Source organism: Camelina sativa, chromosome 12, assembly GCF_030686135.1.
Source record: "Camelina sativa cultivar CO46 ecotype springtype chromosome 12, ASM3068613v1".
Classification (NCBI taxonomy): Eukaryota; Viridiplantae; Streptophyta; class Magnoliopsida; order Brassicales; family Brassicaceae; genus Camelina; species Camelina sativa.
Genome location: NC_141891.1, coordinates 27,452,982 through 27,469,026, shown reverse-complemented (window position 1 = coordinate 27,469,026; position 16,045 = coordinate 27,452,982). Strand labels below are relative to the sequence as shown.

General features: G+C 33.7%; 1 protein-coding gene, 1 long non-coding RNA gene and 1 pseudogene across 9 annotated transcripts; 1 reads left to right on the top strand and 2 right to left on the bottom strand.

The window, feature by feature from the left end:
- Window positions 1-4,230: 4,230 nt before the first annotated feature.
- Window positions 4,231-6,552, bottom strand: LOC104773666 (uncharacterized). The gene is made up of 3 exons (XR_765156.2): window positions 6,153-6,552; window positions 5,222-5,286; window positions 4,231-4,599 (listed from the first exon to the last, which is right to left on the bottom strand). It is a non-coding gene; the product is annotated as an uncharacterized LOC104773666 (long non-coding RNA).
- Window positions 6,553-8,920: 2,368 nt separating this feature from the next.
- On the bottom strand, window positions 8,921-10,694 carry LOC104773669 (uncharacterized; annotated as a pseudogene). The gene is made up of 5 exons (XR_015573697.1): window positions 10,446-10,694; window positions 10,285-10,335; window positions 9,749-9,882; window positions 9,256-9,356; window positions 8,921-9,141 (listed from the first exon to the last, which is right to left on the bottom strand). The product of XR_015573697.1 is annotated as an uncharacterized LOC104773669 (transcript).
- A 924-nt stretch (window positions 10,695-11,618) lies between these two features.
- On the top strand, window positions 11,619-14,481 carry LOC104773667 (uncharacterized). Of its 7 annotated transcripts, none has more exons than XM_019242718.2 (5): window positions 11,651-11,762; window positions 11,968-12,047; window positions 13,519-13,605; window positions 13,695-13,919; window positions 13,995-14,481. In XM_019242718.2, the coding sequence occupies exons 4-5, from the start codon at window positions 13,722-13,724 to the stop codon at window positions 14,424-14,426; spliced, it is 630 nt and encodes a 209-aa protein (XP_019098263.1). In that variant the 5' UTR covers window positions 11,651-11,762; window positions 11,968-12,047; window positions 13,519-13,605; window positions 13,695-13,721; the 3' UTR covers window positions 14,427-14,481. The 7 variants fall into 7 exon arrangements, with proteins under 7 accessions (XP_087334452.1, XP_019098263.1, XP_087334453.1 ...); XM_019242717.2 differs by having other exon boundaries at window positions 11,684-11,839; window positions 11,968-11,999; XM_019242715.2 differs by having other exon boundaries at window positions 11,684-11,839.
- The last annotated feature ends 1,564 nt before the right edge of the window (window positions 14,482-16,045 follow it).

Below are 16,045 nucleotides of genomic sequence, written 5' to 3'. Positions count from 1 at the left end.
AGAATTAAATATAAATTTATAAATTAAATATAACTGAGAATAAATTTATACTTAAATTAAATAAAATTAGTTAATATTCAGCCAAATTTGCTTCATAAGGTTTAAGGTTTATAAATATTTCATTTAATTTATAAATATAAATTAATTTACTTTAAATATAAATATATTCTCAATTATATTTAATTTATAAATTTATATTTAATTCTCAGTTATAAATTATAAATTTATAATTTAAATATAAATTTATAAATTTATCAGTTACACAAATTTATGTTTATATTCTCAGTTATATTTAATTTATAAATATAAATAAATTTATTTCATTTAATTGGGACTTAAATCTATTTAAGCTTTATAAGGATAAATTTGTATCATATAACCGAGTAATGTTGTGGGATCAATTGGTTATGTCCTATGCTATTAAAATCTGAGATCGCGGGTTCGACCCACTAGAGTGTGAATTTCCCAAATTTTTTTCGATTTCGATGGATGTTACGTTAGGTTTATGAGGATTAATTTGTATCATATTGTCGATAATTGTTGTTGGATCAACTGGTTACGTCCTATGCAAAACACATGTGAGGTCATGAATTCGAATCGCTGGAGTGTCAAATTTCTACAGCTTTTTGCGAGAAAAACGTATCAAAACGATGTCGTTTTGCAGTTTCTATAACGGTTGACTTAATTCCGTTAACGTGGACTGTGCAATTGGCTCGATTTTGTGAGTACATGTATGAAATGTGAAATGTCTTATGGTACATGTTTAAATTGGCACTTCTTGTTTGTACATGTAGCAATTCGCACTTTTGGAGTGTGTACGGGTATGAAATGACCCTTTTCCCCGTCTATGACTACGAACTTGGTTTTACGTGTTACGCCACTAGTTTGGACTTGCAACTTCACGTCGCCCATCGATGTTTTGCTACGCCATCGTATCCAGTCAGCGTTCTGGCTCCTGGTTTGATTTGCTCCGGTATGACACCCATTTTCTCCAACGTCTGTAAGAACAGAACGTTAACCGTGCTGCCAGTATCCACTAAGACACGTTCTACATCGAACTCGCCCATCGTGACTTCTACGACTAGGGGGTCGTTATGAGGGTGATGGATCCCCTTGGCGTCTTCTGTTGTGAATGTGATGGGATCAGTGCTTAGCGGCTCCTCTTCGGAAATCGCTTGAACGTTACAAATCTGGCACGCTTGCTTTTTCAGGGCTCGGACAGAATCCGTGCATTCATCAGTCTAACCAATGATCATAGAGATACGAATCCGAGGTGCCGCTTGTTCGCTCTGCTGTCCTTTTTGATGCTTGGACGGTGTTGGAAGGACCTCCACTAGCGCCAGGTTTTGCTGCTCGACGGGAGGTGGCTGTTGCGGAGCACTTGGTGCGTTACTTGATTGGTTAGCGCTCTTCTGACCTCGACCAGGATTGGATCGTCCGAATCTTCCTCCTCGACCTCTGCCTCCGCGACCGCCGCGGGAAGCTTTAGGTTGATAGACAGCTTTGATTTCGCCGGATAAGTACTTCTCAAATAAGTAATTGGACAGGTGCTTGCATTCGGCCGTCGAATGGCCGTCGAACATATGGGAATCGTAGTACTCCGCGCTTAGGATCTCTTGGGTTGTGATGCTTCCGGGGCTCCTGATAGGTTTCTCGGCTTTTTTCGTTTACCGCGGCTGGGCGAGGAGGAGGGGGCTTGGTGGCCCGTTTCTCCTCGTCCTCTTCGACGTAAGCAACACGAGACCCCCGATGAAGGGCTTCGTCCAGGTCCTTGGCTTCTCGGATATTGAAATCCACATGCAGTCTGGAGCCGGGAATGAGTCCTTTTTTGAAGGCGGCGATCGCGACGTCCTCAGCGACTGTTACGGTGGCGTACCTTTCCTTGAATTGGGTGAGGTATTGTCGCAGCGGTTTGCCGGGCTCTTGGACTATCTCCCACAGTTTGGCACTGGAGACGTTGCATTCTATGAAGACCCAATAATTTCGTAATAAGGCTATCGATAACTGGGCAAAGCTGTCGATTGTTTCCGCAAGGAGCCGGGAGAACCATGTTAGTGCGTTCCCTATCAAACTGTCGACAAACAGTTGACACTGACCGGCGTCCTTCAGCTCCTCGGTGAATCTGGCCTGGGAGACGGTAGCCATGAACGAGGTCAAGTGCTGCTTTGGATCCTTCGTACCATCGTAGGTTGGAAGTCTTATCTTCACATTTGGAACGTATGTTTCCAAGACGCTCTTGGTAAATAGAGTTCGCTGTGTGGCCTCGAATATTCTATCGATCTCTGGTGCCGAGCTCACAACTCGGTGGAAGAGGGATCCCATAGCCTTGATCTTGAGGTGGATTTCCTCCAGCTCGGGACAAGAAGGAGAGACCGGATCTCCGTGAGAGGGTTGCCCGGTGTGGGGCTGTACTCCCAAGGCGAGTACCGATGGTACACGCTGGCTTGGAAATCGGAAAGCCGAAGGTGGCGGATCGCTAAACAGGCGGCAGTTTAGGGGATCATTCCTTCGAATCTCTTGCGGTGGTGCCTTGTTCTGTTGTTGTGGTGGGGGAGCGCTGCGCTCTATCGTGTCCAACCGTTTGTTTGTTGCAGAGATCGCCTGGAAGAGATCCTTGGAGATCGTTTCGAACATGTGACGGAGGTCGTCCATGGATACGAGCTGGGGAGGTTGGGCGATTTGCGCAGACGTAGTTTGTCTATCGACAAATCCGTCAACTGGTGGAACTTCATCAGGTTCCTGGGTCCCGTGGTGGGTTACCTCGGCGTCCTCCACTCCCTCGGAGGGTGCCGTTGAATCGTCTGCTGGGTTCTCCGAGGTGCGGCGGATGCCCGTCCAGACGTAGACACGTGGGGTGGGCGCGCCACCAGTTGGATTCCCGACGACGTCTTGCGAGCCGGTGGCTCCGGTGACTGGGTCATCCTGTTGTAGAGCAGTTGCGTTGGTGACACCATTTTCGGAGGCTGGAGACATGGTATTGATTCTTGCTTGTTTGTGAAGAAATCTAAAAAGAGAAGTGACTTTTGAGAACTTAGCGTTCCCACAGGCGGCGCCAATTGTAGAAACTGGGTTTCACACAATGAATTTGTTTGAAGGGGAAACAAATTCAATAGCACTATCTCTCTAAGAAATCGGATCAAAGTAAACAAGCAAAGAGGAATTGAAATCTTTTGGAAAACAAGTTAGGGTTTTGCTCAAGAATAAAGAGGAATTAGGGTTTTTGTATTAATTGTTGGATGATCTTACAATGAGAGGATTGCCCTCTATTTATAGGTTTCTAAGATCCAAAGAATATATCCACTTTCCTAATTATGGCCGAACAGATTAGGAAAGTCCTTCCTTTCTCGCTAGGTCAGCCGCAGGGCGAGCTGAGAGGTCGGTTTGTCACCTCGGCACTGGACTTGTCGGTATTATTGGGCCTTCAGAGATGAAGTCCAAATTAGGGTCAAGCCCCTGGTTTAGATAACCGGTTTCTTTTATCGGGTTTAGATCGGTATGTTAGGGGTGCTAATTCCCGCACCAACATAGCTCCATCTCTCTGTGTAGGTTTCAGATCCAATTTTGTTTTGAGTTTCGGACTTGATTATTGCTAATGACGTTATCAGACTTGCTATTGTAAGAACTATTGTTGATTAGAAATGATGACATGCCTTTTAGATATATTCTCGGTGGAGTTGTTGTTAAATGATAAATTTCTATTGATTTGAAAGTGACTTGTATCTTTTTTTGCTCATGTTTCTTTCTTTGAATATCTGACTTTGGTTTCTCATTGTGAAACAGGGTGATACATTCAACAACTCTCGGTGATTCTTATTCTTTTTCCTGTTGAGAAAGTTGATCGACAGAGATCGCTTGATCAGAAAAGATGTGTCATTTTGATCACCGGTCTTAGTGGTGCAGGTTAGTGCCAGCAAAAACCGTTATGAAACAGCCACAAGTTTTTGTTTATGTCTATGTGAAAATCTATTCTCTTTATTTTTTTTGTTGTGGCTGTACTTTAGTATTTTAAGCTTTACATTATGGATTCACTTGACTACTCTCTTCATATATTTTGTTTATTTTAGTATGTTAAGCTATAAATACTTGATTCTGTGACTACTTCCATCTGATATGTTTCGATAATGTATTTTTTTAATGGTTTTAATTTCATAAGGTATTTTCTCTCTTTAATGTGTCATTGCTAAATAACAAAGAAATAAAACAACAAATTTATAACGTAAAAACTACAAATAATAATTAAAAATACTCAATACATAATTATAAGTTATAACTACAAATAAAACTTATTTTGTTCATAATTATACTCCTACAGTCATTTGTTAATTAAACATAATCAATAATAATTTGCTAATTATACATAATCACGGAATCATCTATACTATTAATTGGGGAATACAAAAGCAAAAAAAAAAGAAATTTGGCAAAAAATTCCACATATTACCCCCTACGTCGAAAGAAAGGGAGAAGAGAAAAAAAAAATTTAAGGGCAAATGAGTAATCTAAAATGTCAAAAGGACGCGGATCCTAAGTGTTTGGCATTATCTCACTCGGATCCTGTTTAAGATACAAGTGTATCCAAACATATTCTTCCTCATATACCTGCGAGCAAATTTAGAAAATAGTTAGGGAGATAAAAATATGCTAATTTATCATAATAAATACTGTATTACGGAGAATTAGGAAACAACCATATCAACACTCTTTGACATTAAAACCCCAAAAAATCTGATTACTCGAAAAATTCTGTTTATAGCAACTAACCAGTTTTAAAATAAAATATCAATCATTATATTAAAATCTCAAATCAAGAATATTAAAAAACCGAAACTTATATATTTCCAAAACTAACAAAATCAGACTCTATCATTTCCATAATCTCTAAATCATCATTCAAAACTTTCAAAATATAGAATAACGAAATATGGATACTTTTAAGTTAAGAATTTATGGTAGAAAATAATTATCATATATAATTAGTTTATGCGTATAGTACGAAAACATTATGGATACTAACCAAACGTGATCTTCACTAAATATTCTCATCGTTTAAATTTTAGCATATTCCACGAATATTTGATTAAAACTTTAATTTGCAAATAAAAATTTTAGATTTCATTTAGCCAAATCTAAAATTTCTACCGACTCTCTTTAGCTTATAAAAAGGTCATAAAACTTAAAAGTTCATAAAACGTTATAAGCAGCTCCGAATCAAATCACAAACCTTGGTGATGTGAAGTGTTTTCGAACCAGTGAGTGCATGTGCATCCAATAGAAGATTCTGCATTCCTATAAGCAATATCACTCAAAAGTAAGTAGATATCACTTGTAAACAACGCTAAGGTTTTAACAGGAAGTAGATTATTTAGTATGCATACTTTTTTCTATTTGTAAAAGTTTCTTCTTAATATGGAACTAATTTGTGTTTGCATGTATTTTTACAGAGTTCAAAAATCTATGCTTAACTCAAAAAAAAATACATGTGAGTCGTCTATGTTCGTTTTTGAACTAATCTTTAAGTTTTGTTTTATGTTTTTAGCATTCTAAAAGTTCTATTCTACAGATTCGAATTAAAAGATCCTCCAGTCATGGAAGCAATTAACAAAACATACCAGATATGAATCTGTAAGTCTCTAAAAATACATTATAGATGAGCTACTAATGTTTGTTTATTTCATATAAGTAGTTTATGTTCGTTTTTGAACTACTCCTTAAGTTTTTATAATTTTAGCATTCTAATAGAGTTCCTCTATTATAATTAGATCGCAATTACAAGTTCTTCCAATCATGGAAGCAATTCACAAAACATACTTGATATGAATCATTAAGTCTCTAAAAATATAGTATAGATGCCCTACTAATGTTTGTTGATTTCATATGTTGAACATCAACAAGTTTTCTAATTTTACTTCTAACAATTTTGCAGGTGAAAGACAAACATCTAGAGCAATTGATAATTCTATAAATCAGAATTCTTCACTACAAGGATCTTCAAACAATCAACAATTGGTAAGGATTTATTTACATCTTAATCTAAGAATCTAATTATAAATTTATTTACATCAACATTTTACAATTTTGCAGATTGGAAAATCAATTAAAGAATGGAAGAGAACCCACAAAATGTTTAATGAGATAAATTTATAATTACTTACCCAATTAATTCTGGTCGGTCATCAACAAGGCGAAGAGTTAATCTGAAAAACCCATAAGAAATCGCTTTCAGGAATTGAACTAGAATCTGAGGAGCAACCATTCGTCGAGACAGTTAGAGTAGCTCTGTCCATTCAGGTAACCATTGGTGATGAGATGAGACAAAATCAGAGGTAGAGACATAGAATAATTGTTGATTATAGAATAAACGATTGGTGTAAGAAAATATGATCGGTTGATCCAGTGGAAGAAGGTAGCAGGAAACTGCTGGCGGTAGAAACGGCAAAGATTGGGTTAAGGTACCAATTTTGAGGCTACGGAGGAGCAAGAGAGAGAGAGGCAGAAGAGGAGAAAAAAAAAGAGACGAATGACTTTTGGGTGAATTAGTTCACTGACCAAAACAAAAAGACTATAGAAGTAAATAACACTATATATAAAAAATTAAAAGATTAGGAGGGGCAGTGCAAAATTGCCAATGCTGGTGGAGGCAGTGGTGGTTGGTGATTGGCAGCGGTGGTGGCCGGCGGTGGTGGCCGGCGGCGGTGGCCGGAGACTGGTGGCCGGCGGCGGTGACCGGAGACCGGTGGCCGGCGGCAGTGACCGGGGACCGGTGGCCAGTGGCGGTGGCCGGAAGAGGTGGCTGGAGGTGGTTGGTAGGCGGTGGCTGGCCGGAGATGGTTGGCTGGAGGTGGTTGGACGGCGGTGGTTGGACGGAGGTGGTTGGACAGCGGTGGCTGACCAGAGGTGGCGGTGGCGGTGACCGGTGACCGGAGGTGGTGGCTGGGGAAATCTAAACCCTAAAGATTATATTGAGAACACTAGTGGAGATGGTGGTAAAGAGGTGGTGGTGATGGTGGTGGTAGGGGGCAAAGGTGGTGGCTGGAGGTGATAGTAAAGGAGTAGATAGAGGTGGTGGTGGAAAGGTAAGATTGTATATATTGTAGATTATATACAGTATATTATAGTTATATGGTTATAGATTTAATTATAGTTTTTTTCTTAGTTAGTTTTGCCAATTTCCCATTTCCCATGACTTTTACGATGGCATTAGGTTACATTTTTGTTTGGCTGATTGTTATTTTTCCCTAACACAAAATTTATTAAATCATATGTCATAAACTTATAATCATATAAATTATAAGACTATAGCATTTAGCATGTAACAGATGTAGGAAAATAACTTTCCGCTGTAGATCTTATTTAATTATTTTCTCTTTTAATATTAGCTTTTAAATTAAACACTAAATAATAAATTAAGTTTTAACCCAAAAAAATAATTGTGATGTATTGCGGGTTAGTTAGTATCCACATTTAGGTCAATCAATAAAACCAAAACTAGCTTAACATATGTGACTGAAGGTTTTCAGTTTGTATATCATGATGGTTTATAAATTTGAAGGTTTGTAGTAAATATAACGGATTTATGAGTTATTTAAATTTTCTGGAAAATATTTAACATCGAATTACAAAATTATCTTATATATAGTATTCACATTTTAAAATAATTTACAACATATGTAATATCAAAATTTAAGTTTCTTTAAGAAAAATTGTTTTATGTTTAAAATTATTTATTACTAATATTAATTTTTTGTTTTAAATATATTTTATAAATTATAAGAGTGATACGGTTCAAACAAAATAAGAGAAAGTGATTTAGTAAAATATATGGCGGATGCGGATATACGATAATAAACTATAGGATGGTTTCATGTAGGATTTTAAGAAATTAAATATGTTGCACGTCGAGTGTAACATAACGGGTTTAAACAATTACTCCAACACTAAACTAAGTTACAAATTATATAATATTTTGTATACAACTACAAAATATACAAACACGAAAAAGAAAAAAAAATACTATACAATAAAATAAAAATAAATTAAATCACCAATAAAAATAAAATATATCAAAAATACAATAAGAAGAAAAAAAATTCCCACGGTACATGGTGGGTTCAAAGACAATTGGTGGTGTGCATTTGGAGATTATGCTACTTATTTCATGAACATGATGAAGATTGAAGGCTAAATAAAGAGTTTGACAAGACATAACAAAATTAAAGGAACATATAGTTTGTATTGTGCTATAAAGAAATAAATATCTGACGGGTAATTGTCTTTTTCAATTGATTTCATGAATAAATGAGAAACTTTTTGTTGTTGTTTCAGTTCTTTTTTTTTTCCTCATCCTTTACAGGATAAAAATACTATAAAACGGTTATACTCCCTCCGTTTCATAATATAGGATGTTTTAGAGGTTTTTCTTTATTTCAAAATATAAGATGTTTTCAACTTTTTAAGTAACTTTTAGATTACTTTTATATTTTCTTATTATTTATTTTATGCAGTCTTATTTATAATTGGTTGAACTTTTTTAAAGTGGTTATTTCTTAATCTGCGTGCTTTCACTCAAAACATCTTATATTTTGAAACGGAGGGAGTATAAAATAAAATTCCGGCCTATCGAATGTTTTAAATATGAAACACATCATTATATATGAAATATCAAATGTTTTAAATAAAAAGAATTGGCAAAAAAACCCCGCACATCCTAGTAAGTAATAACTGTGGCTGTTTTGAAAATAAGTAAATAACTACAAATTTTTCTAGCTTCTCTTTATTGATGTCTTGTGTTTGTTGTCTTACAAAGTTACAATACGTTTAAGATGAAGTAAAACTCACCTGTTATTTCTTCTTTTGTGTCTTTCACATCAGATTTTCACAAAATATACCAAATTCTACTAAAGGAGGACTTGTTCACAGATTCTATGTTTCCCTAAATTGAGTCTACGAACAAAGAAGAACAGTCTAAATAAAAGCTTTCTAAATGCCTAACGTATCTTCTTCTTCATCCTTGTCTCCTCCGGTTATGATGTTCATCAGTCTCTTGGTTGCACTGCCGATTGCTTGAGAAAATCTTCTCGGCTGCACCAGCCACTACAGGTTGCAGCGATATTTCTGGTAAATTTGCTCTCTCTTCAATCATTGCTGAATTCAATTTCAAGGTCAGTATTAGATCATAACATCAATATTAGATCATAACATCATCATCTTTTGAGCGAATCTAAATGTTGCCACCATGACAAAAGATTAGAAGCTTACAGAGAGTTTGCTGTTGTGCAAGTGTTCCAATCTGTTTGATTCCAGCTTCAGCTGCTTGAACCGCTTTTGCTGATTTGTTTACCCCATCAGCTATCTCTTAGCTGAAACCATTTACATTGGCTGCAAATGGTTGCATAAAATTGAAAGAGTTGGAAATATTAAGCTGAATAAAATTGGGTTGAACATTATTCAACTCATTCATCTCCAAAATAGTGGTTGAACAAGTTGAACAAATTTGCTGTAGGATTAGTTTATTTTTCCAACTTTTTAGGTTGAACGGGTTGAATATATTTTTCCAGCTTCTTCAACCTCTTCCGTTCAAATGGTGAAAGCTGGTTGAATAATTTTTTCAACTCCTTCAACCTTTTCAATTGTGCAACCATTTGCACCCATTGTGATGGCAATTTTGAAAGACATGTAGCATTCATAACTTGTGGAGTTGAGATGATCCTAAGCAATAAAAGTAAAAGAACAAAGGAGCTTTAGTAATCACCTCAAATCGCTCAATTCAAGAGTAAGATCACTTATTTCCATGCCGGAGAGCCTTATGGCTGCCAAGGTACTAGGGAGTTCTTTGCGAGCTGTGTCAGCTAACTTCGCAAAGGAAGTTGCAGCTCTACCCATTGCCTGAAAGATGGGTCGAAAAAAAACAATAGGATATAGTGAGTAGATAGATGGCAATCAAAGTGCAAAGATACATATTGAGCTGAAATTCACCATGCATTGTAAGTCAAATCCAAAAGAGAAACAATCATATAGCTGAACCAAAGCTAGGACACATACAAAGAAGAGTAAGTACTGTGGAATTCAACAGTTAATGGTTTTAGTTTATCTGTCAGTGTATCAGTGTTAAACTCAAAACTTAAAACATAGACTGTGTCATAGTTTTCCATACTCAACCCATTTACTTGAAACAGTATTAAATTGAGTGATGAAGCATTCATTATAACATTCCAGGGGAGAGATAGCTGACGCAAAAGGGTTGAGACAAACAAGCTTTCTTAAGAGGTAACAAATGTGGAGGCTTACCAGAAGTGTGGGAATGGCTGCAATCACAAGACTTGTAAAAGCCACTGAAGTCTGTTATAACAGAGGACCATCAAGAGATCAAAAAGCCAAAACCTTTATCAATGAATCAACCAACCAAAAAAAAGGGTCAAAAGCAAAAACACGAGGTAATACTACTTTACCGTGCAAGCGATGAAGGCCAAGAGAAGAAATGCCTGATCACTCAGACTCAGCTTGGCTATCGGATTGATAGAATGCAGAGAAATAGCTGGCCTGCCCACTTGCATCTTGAGGTTTTAAAGCGAATAACCTACAAATACACTAATCGACGCCTTAGACATTCCACCATGGGAGGAATCCAATGATTCCTGAGAACTCCATGGGTTTGAAAAACAGCAACTTGTATATGTTAATTTATTATCTTTTTGCATTTTATTTTGTTAATTGATAAATAGTTAAATCCTATAATCTAAACCATAAATCATATACCCTAAACCATAAATCTAAACACTTTAGACTTTAATTCTTAAACATTTTTATCATTTATCAATTAACATAATAAAATGCTAAAAAAATATTCTCATACCGATATTCTTAAATATTCATAAATTCATAATATAAGTGTTCTTACACTATTAACAATCAATATATAATAATTTTTATGAATTTATGAATATTTAATATAAAATATATAAATTCACACTTGTAAAAACCTTTTTAATGTTTCTCAATAAGTTTTAAATATTTTTACATTTTATTTTGTTAATTGAAATTAGTGAATTGAACCCTAAACCCTAAATCTTATACCCTATAGGGTTTAGGGTATAGGGTTTAGGGTTCACTCTTGAAACATGTTTCATTATTTAGAAATTAACAAAATAAAATGTAAAAATGTTATTGTAATAATAATAACATATAGTAGGAATAAATATAAAATCACATATTATGAGTTATAATACTTAACTACATACTAAAAAAAAAACTATAAACTAAAATAACCATTTTGCAAATGAAGTTGATGATAAGTGTTATATGGCCAAACAAAAAAAGTGATTAGAAAAGAGTTTTAGAACATATATTTTATTTTCATTAATTTAAAACATATTGGAAAATTAACCTACTAATTAAAATTGAAAGAAAAAATAGCAAAAAATGCTAAAATCTAAAATGCAAATAAAAATTGTCATTGGCTAACTCATTAAGAGAAGGATCCCACTGCGTTTAATATAGACCATTGATTGCAGTGAATCCAATGGACACAAACTTTAATCCCTATTTAGTATTTGATTGGCTAAGCCGTTAAAGTAAGGATCACATCATGTGTAATATGAACCGTTGATTAAAATAAATCTAACGGACACTAATCCTTTTATCTTTTCTTTTCACTCACTCTCCTCTTTAGTCTTTTCTCTTCTTCTTCAATCGATTCAATTGAATCGACTAACAAATTATTTTCGAATTAGAATCACAGCTTGAACCCTACGAGATCTTTGTTTCGAGTACGCGTTTCTTTTTTACCTTCGCTTGTCTGCTCTTCTGTAATTTTGGATTCATTTTTTTGTTTCTACCAGATTCGGTGAGTCTTGGTTTCGAAATCCGAGATCTGTTTTCAATTTGTATTCATCGGTTGAATAACATCTATAATATGTTTCCTCTTGTTTTTAACGATCTAATGCATTCTTTTACTGGGTTTATCTGTTGCAGAGCTGATATAATCGCAGGAGGAAGAACAAGAGGTTATTGAGTCGGCTCCTGCTATCCAACTCGGAGTTTTTATTTACTTTGTAATAGAATTTTTTTCTATCACTGTTTCATACAAATAATAATAAAATATCCTACTATAATAATAAACTAACCTTAAAATGTGTAAAAAATTACATTTAATTACTATTAGAAAACTTTTTTAAGATTAATAAATTAATTAAAAAATAAAAAATGCGAACAGATTAAATATAAAAAATCTAGAAAAATAAAAAAAAATCTATTCAAATCAAAACTAATATGTACTTGAAAAAAATAAAAATTAATTTATACTTAAAAAATTACTTTCTCTCCCGAATAAAAAAAATATATTCAAATCAAAACTAATTTATAATTTAAAAATTATTTTCTCTCTCTAATAAATTATTGACAAAATTACTAAATATTTTTTTTTAAATATAAACCAATCACAATTCAAAAACTAAGATTTCATATCCAAGTAGACAATAAAATTATTTTTAATAACTAGATTTCAAAGATTTTTTTTTTGTCAACAAAAGATTAGCTCAAACGAGCCAATTTGGTAGAAAATTGTTTACATACAAAACATGATGCGGAGAGGTACGCGCTAGATTTCAAAGTTTTTATTAAGATTTCAATTATGATTCTACTACCATCTTTTTTTTTATTTTATTTACAAATTGTTTGAAATTTTTATATAATATTTATGATTAATAAATATGCAGAATTTTATTTACATATGTTGTGATTTGAATTTTTAAAAACAAATATATATTACTCAATCTATGGAAAAATGTGTATTTTAATTTTCACATTGGCGGGTTGGTAAAATTAAATTTATATAGTTGATAAATTATAAATTTTATTTTCTCACAATTATAATATTAAAATTACTATTTCATATTTCACAAAATAATGATGCAAATACAACAAACAAGCAATATCAAACAAGCAATATCAAACTGTAATATACATCAAAAATAAAATACTATAATATTTTTAAATAATTAATAATCAAAACTACATATATAAATTTACAGAAAAATTAAAAATAAATATTATCTCAGATAAAATAACTTTTTAAAAGAAATATAACAATAACTTTTATTACTATATTATAATTTTTTTTTTAAATATTGACCCGTGCTTTAAGCACGGGATATCTCCTAGTGTTATTTTTATTTCAGTATACATATTTTATATATCAATTTACTCCCAAAATGATTAAATAACTGTATATATATATAATTAAATACACAATTACAGTATAATTCCACAAATACTGTATAAATACATAAATGCAATATAAATACATAAAGATTGTATAATACATAACTTACATATATTAATAGCAAATAATAATTGCTATTGTCTATTTAAAGATTGCATAATGAAAAATGCTATGTTATCAAATATCTTAATAGCAGTTACAAAAACCGCTATATAAAGTGTCCGACCTATTATAACGGGAGCAGACATAGCGATCATACAATAGCGTTTTTCCGATGCTAAGGAAACCCTTATTTCCTGTAGTGATCGTATGCCTGACCGTAATGGTCTCGGTCCTCACATCCACTTATCAGGCCCTAAATCATATAGAAAAAAATCCAAGATGATCTGGTACTAAGTCATTTATATTTTGTTAGTTACATTTATCAACATTTCTATTTTATCTAGTACTAACCATTCTTTAATTTCTAACATTGCAGGAAGAGGAGTTGGGAAGAGAGGTCAGTATGGGTGAAGTTTTTTTCAAAACACATACAAAGCCGGATGGTTCGTATGTTGATGGTAAGGCAGAGAAAATCCATCAAGCTTATCAGCAGAATTTGCAAGAGAAGATGGCTGATCTCGAGGCAGATTCAACTGTTTCAGATGGTACTTCACACCGTCGGGAGCTCACTACCGATGAATGTACTGTCATCTTTCTTGAGGTAAAGTAGCATTTCTACTCGATCATGCGTTTGTTTTGCTCTTTACCTCTTTACTTACTGTTTTTCTTTTTCTAGAAACAATGCACTGAGAGGGATTCACGTGGAACTCCTTATGGTGTTGGAAGCCTCAATGATACTCTTGGCAAGGGCAAGGGCAATCAACCATCAGAAACGGAAGCCTTTCTCACACTACAAGAGCAACTGAAGGAAACCCAGAGCCAGATTGAAGTTCAGGCTGAAATCCAGGCGACTCTCAACGCTGAAGCTGCTGCTCGAGAAAAAATGACTGCTCTCCTTGTGGCTGAGCAGAAGCACGAGATCAAAGAGTTGACGATGATGGCAAAGTTTATACGCCACACTAATCCAGCCTACTTGGAGTTTATAGCCTCTCAATCTTCCATGATCAACTCCACAACCTTTGCATATTGTTTCTCAACTCATGAACTAAGTTCTTGTATTCAGTTTTTTATGTGTTATAAACTTTTTCTTTCTATGCTTTTCGTTTGATTTCTATTTTGGACTTGTGTATGTTATGGTTTTAATACAGTTATGGTTATGTTTATAATGTGTTTTCATTAGATTTTTCATTTAATAAATCATTATTAAAATCAGGATTAAAATCAGGGTTACAAAATAATAAAAACCAGTAAATTTCATTATTTTCTAAAACAAAGTAGTCGCTATATAGTCGTCATTTAGTCGGCAAATTGTCATTAAATTGAGGGTAAATAGTCGCAGAATAAAACGACTAATTTCAGACTAAAGTATTGCAAGTTTTATTCATGTAAATACGTCGTAACTTTGTCGCAGATTAGTCGCTAAATTTAGCGACTAATACACGACTAATGCTAATATAATCGTTAAATTGTCGGCAAATTGTTGCCGTATTTGGTTACTAAGTGACGACAATGCAACGACAAAGTAACGACAACGCTATATCAGCGTTAAATAGTCGCTAAATAACGACTATTTAACGACTATACGAATTAGCAACAAAATTTTACCTACAACAGTAATTAGTCGCTAAATAGTCGTGTATATGTTCATTTAACGACTATTTAGCGACTATTTACACAGTGGCCGTTGGCCTGTTTTCTTGTAGTGATTGACTGAATAGTTGATTTTTTTGTGAGATTTAAGCAACAGATTTTTTTTTTCTTATTTTCTATTTATTTTTAGGATTTATTGGTTTCAAAAATTGTAAGATCAAAAATATATATACATATATATATATATATATATATATATATATATATATATATATATATATATATATTATATGTTACAAGCATCATGTAGAAATACAATTTTAGAAGTCAACCAAAAGCATAAAAGTTGAGTAACGAAATACTAAAATGGTATTTATGGATGTCATCATGTGGATGAGGTGTTATGGATACCAATTAGTTATACATTATCCTACACTTCCAAACAAACTCAATGCTCTCAAATTCTTACAAACAAAGATTCATGGACAATATTGTTATGTAAGCAAGTAGACATGACTTCCTGGACACCTTAAAATTATTTTCCACCATGTTAAGAAACATAAACTATGTTCTCTGAAAGTTGATGTCCAAGAGACAATGACCATATATGGTCAGTTTCTTTGTGGCATCAACAGCCAATTCTCATATTTTTCCTTTCTTCTATTCAATGTTCACTCCATAATTATCATGCAAATTTTTTTTTCCCTCCATTGCACCATCTAAAAAAACAGTACATAAAATCAGATTTAAATGTATATATGCATCAAATCATATGAGAGTAATAGTTTGTGTTTGTTAACATATTATACTCACTCTTGTTGTTGTTGTTCATAAAGGCTTAACACTAAATTCGAAAACACAACCATTAATCCTAAAAACTTATTATCATAAACATGAAACTCTAAACCTTAAATCCGAACTCTATAGTCAATTTTAAACTTTAAACCCAAAATTCTTTAACCATACACTAGATCCTAACCCTAAACCCTAAACCCTAAGCCGTAAACCCTAAAATCTAAACTCTAAACTTATTTTGACATAAGGTAACAAAATTTAGTTTTTAATTAATTAAAGATTTTTTTTATAAAAACCATATTATAACTTGAACAAAAACTTCCTTTTATTATTGTTTACATG

Excerpts from the sequence above, each read along its gene's own strand:
- LOC104773667 (XM_087478326.1), top strand. The coding sequence starts at position 13,722 with ATGGGTGAAGTTTTTTTCAAAACACATACAAAGCCGGATGGTTCGTAT. Across the intron at positions 13,920-13,994 it reads GTACTGTCATCTTTCTTGAG|AAACAATGCACTGAGAGGGA; the intron begins GTAAAGTAGCAT and ends TTCTTTTTCTAG.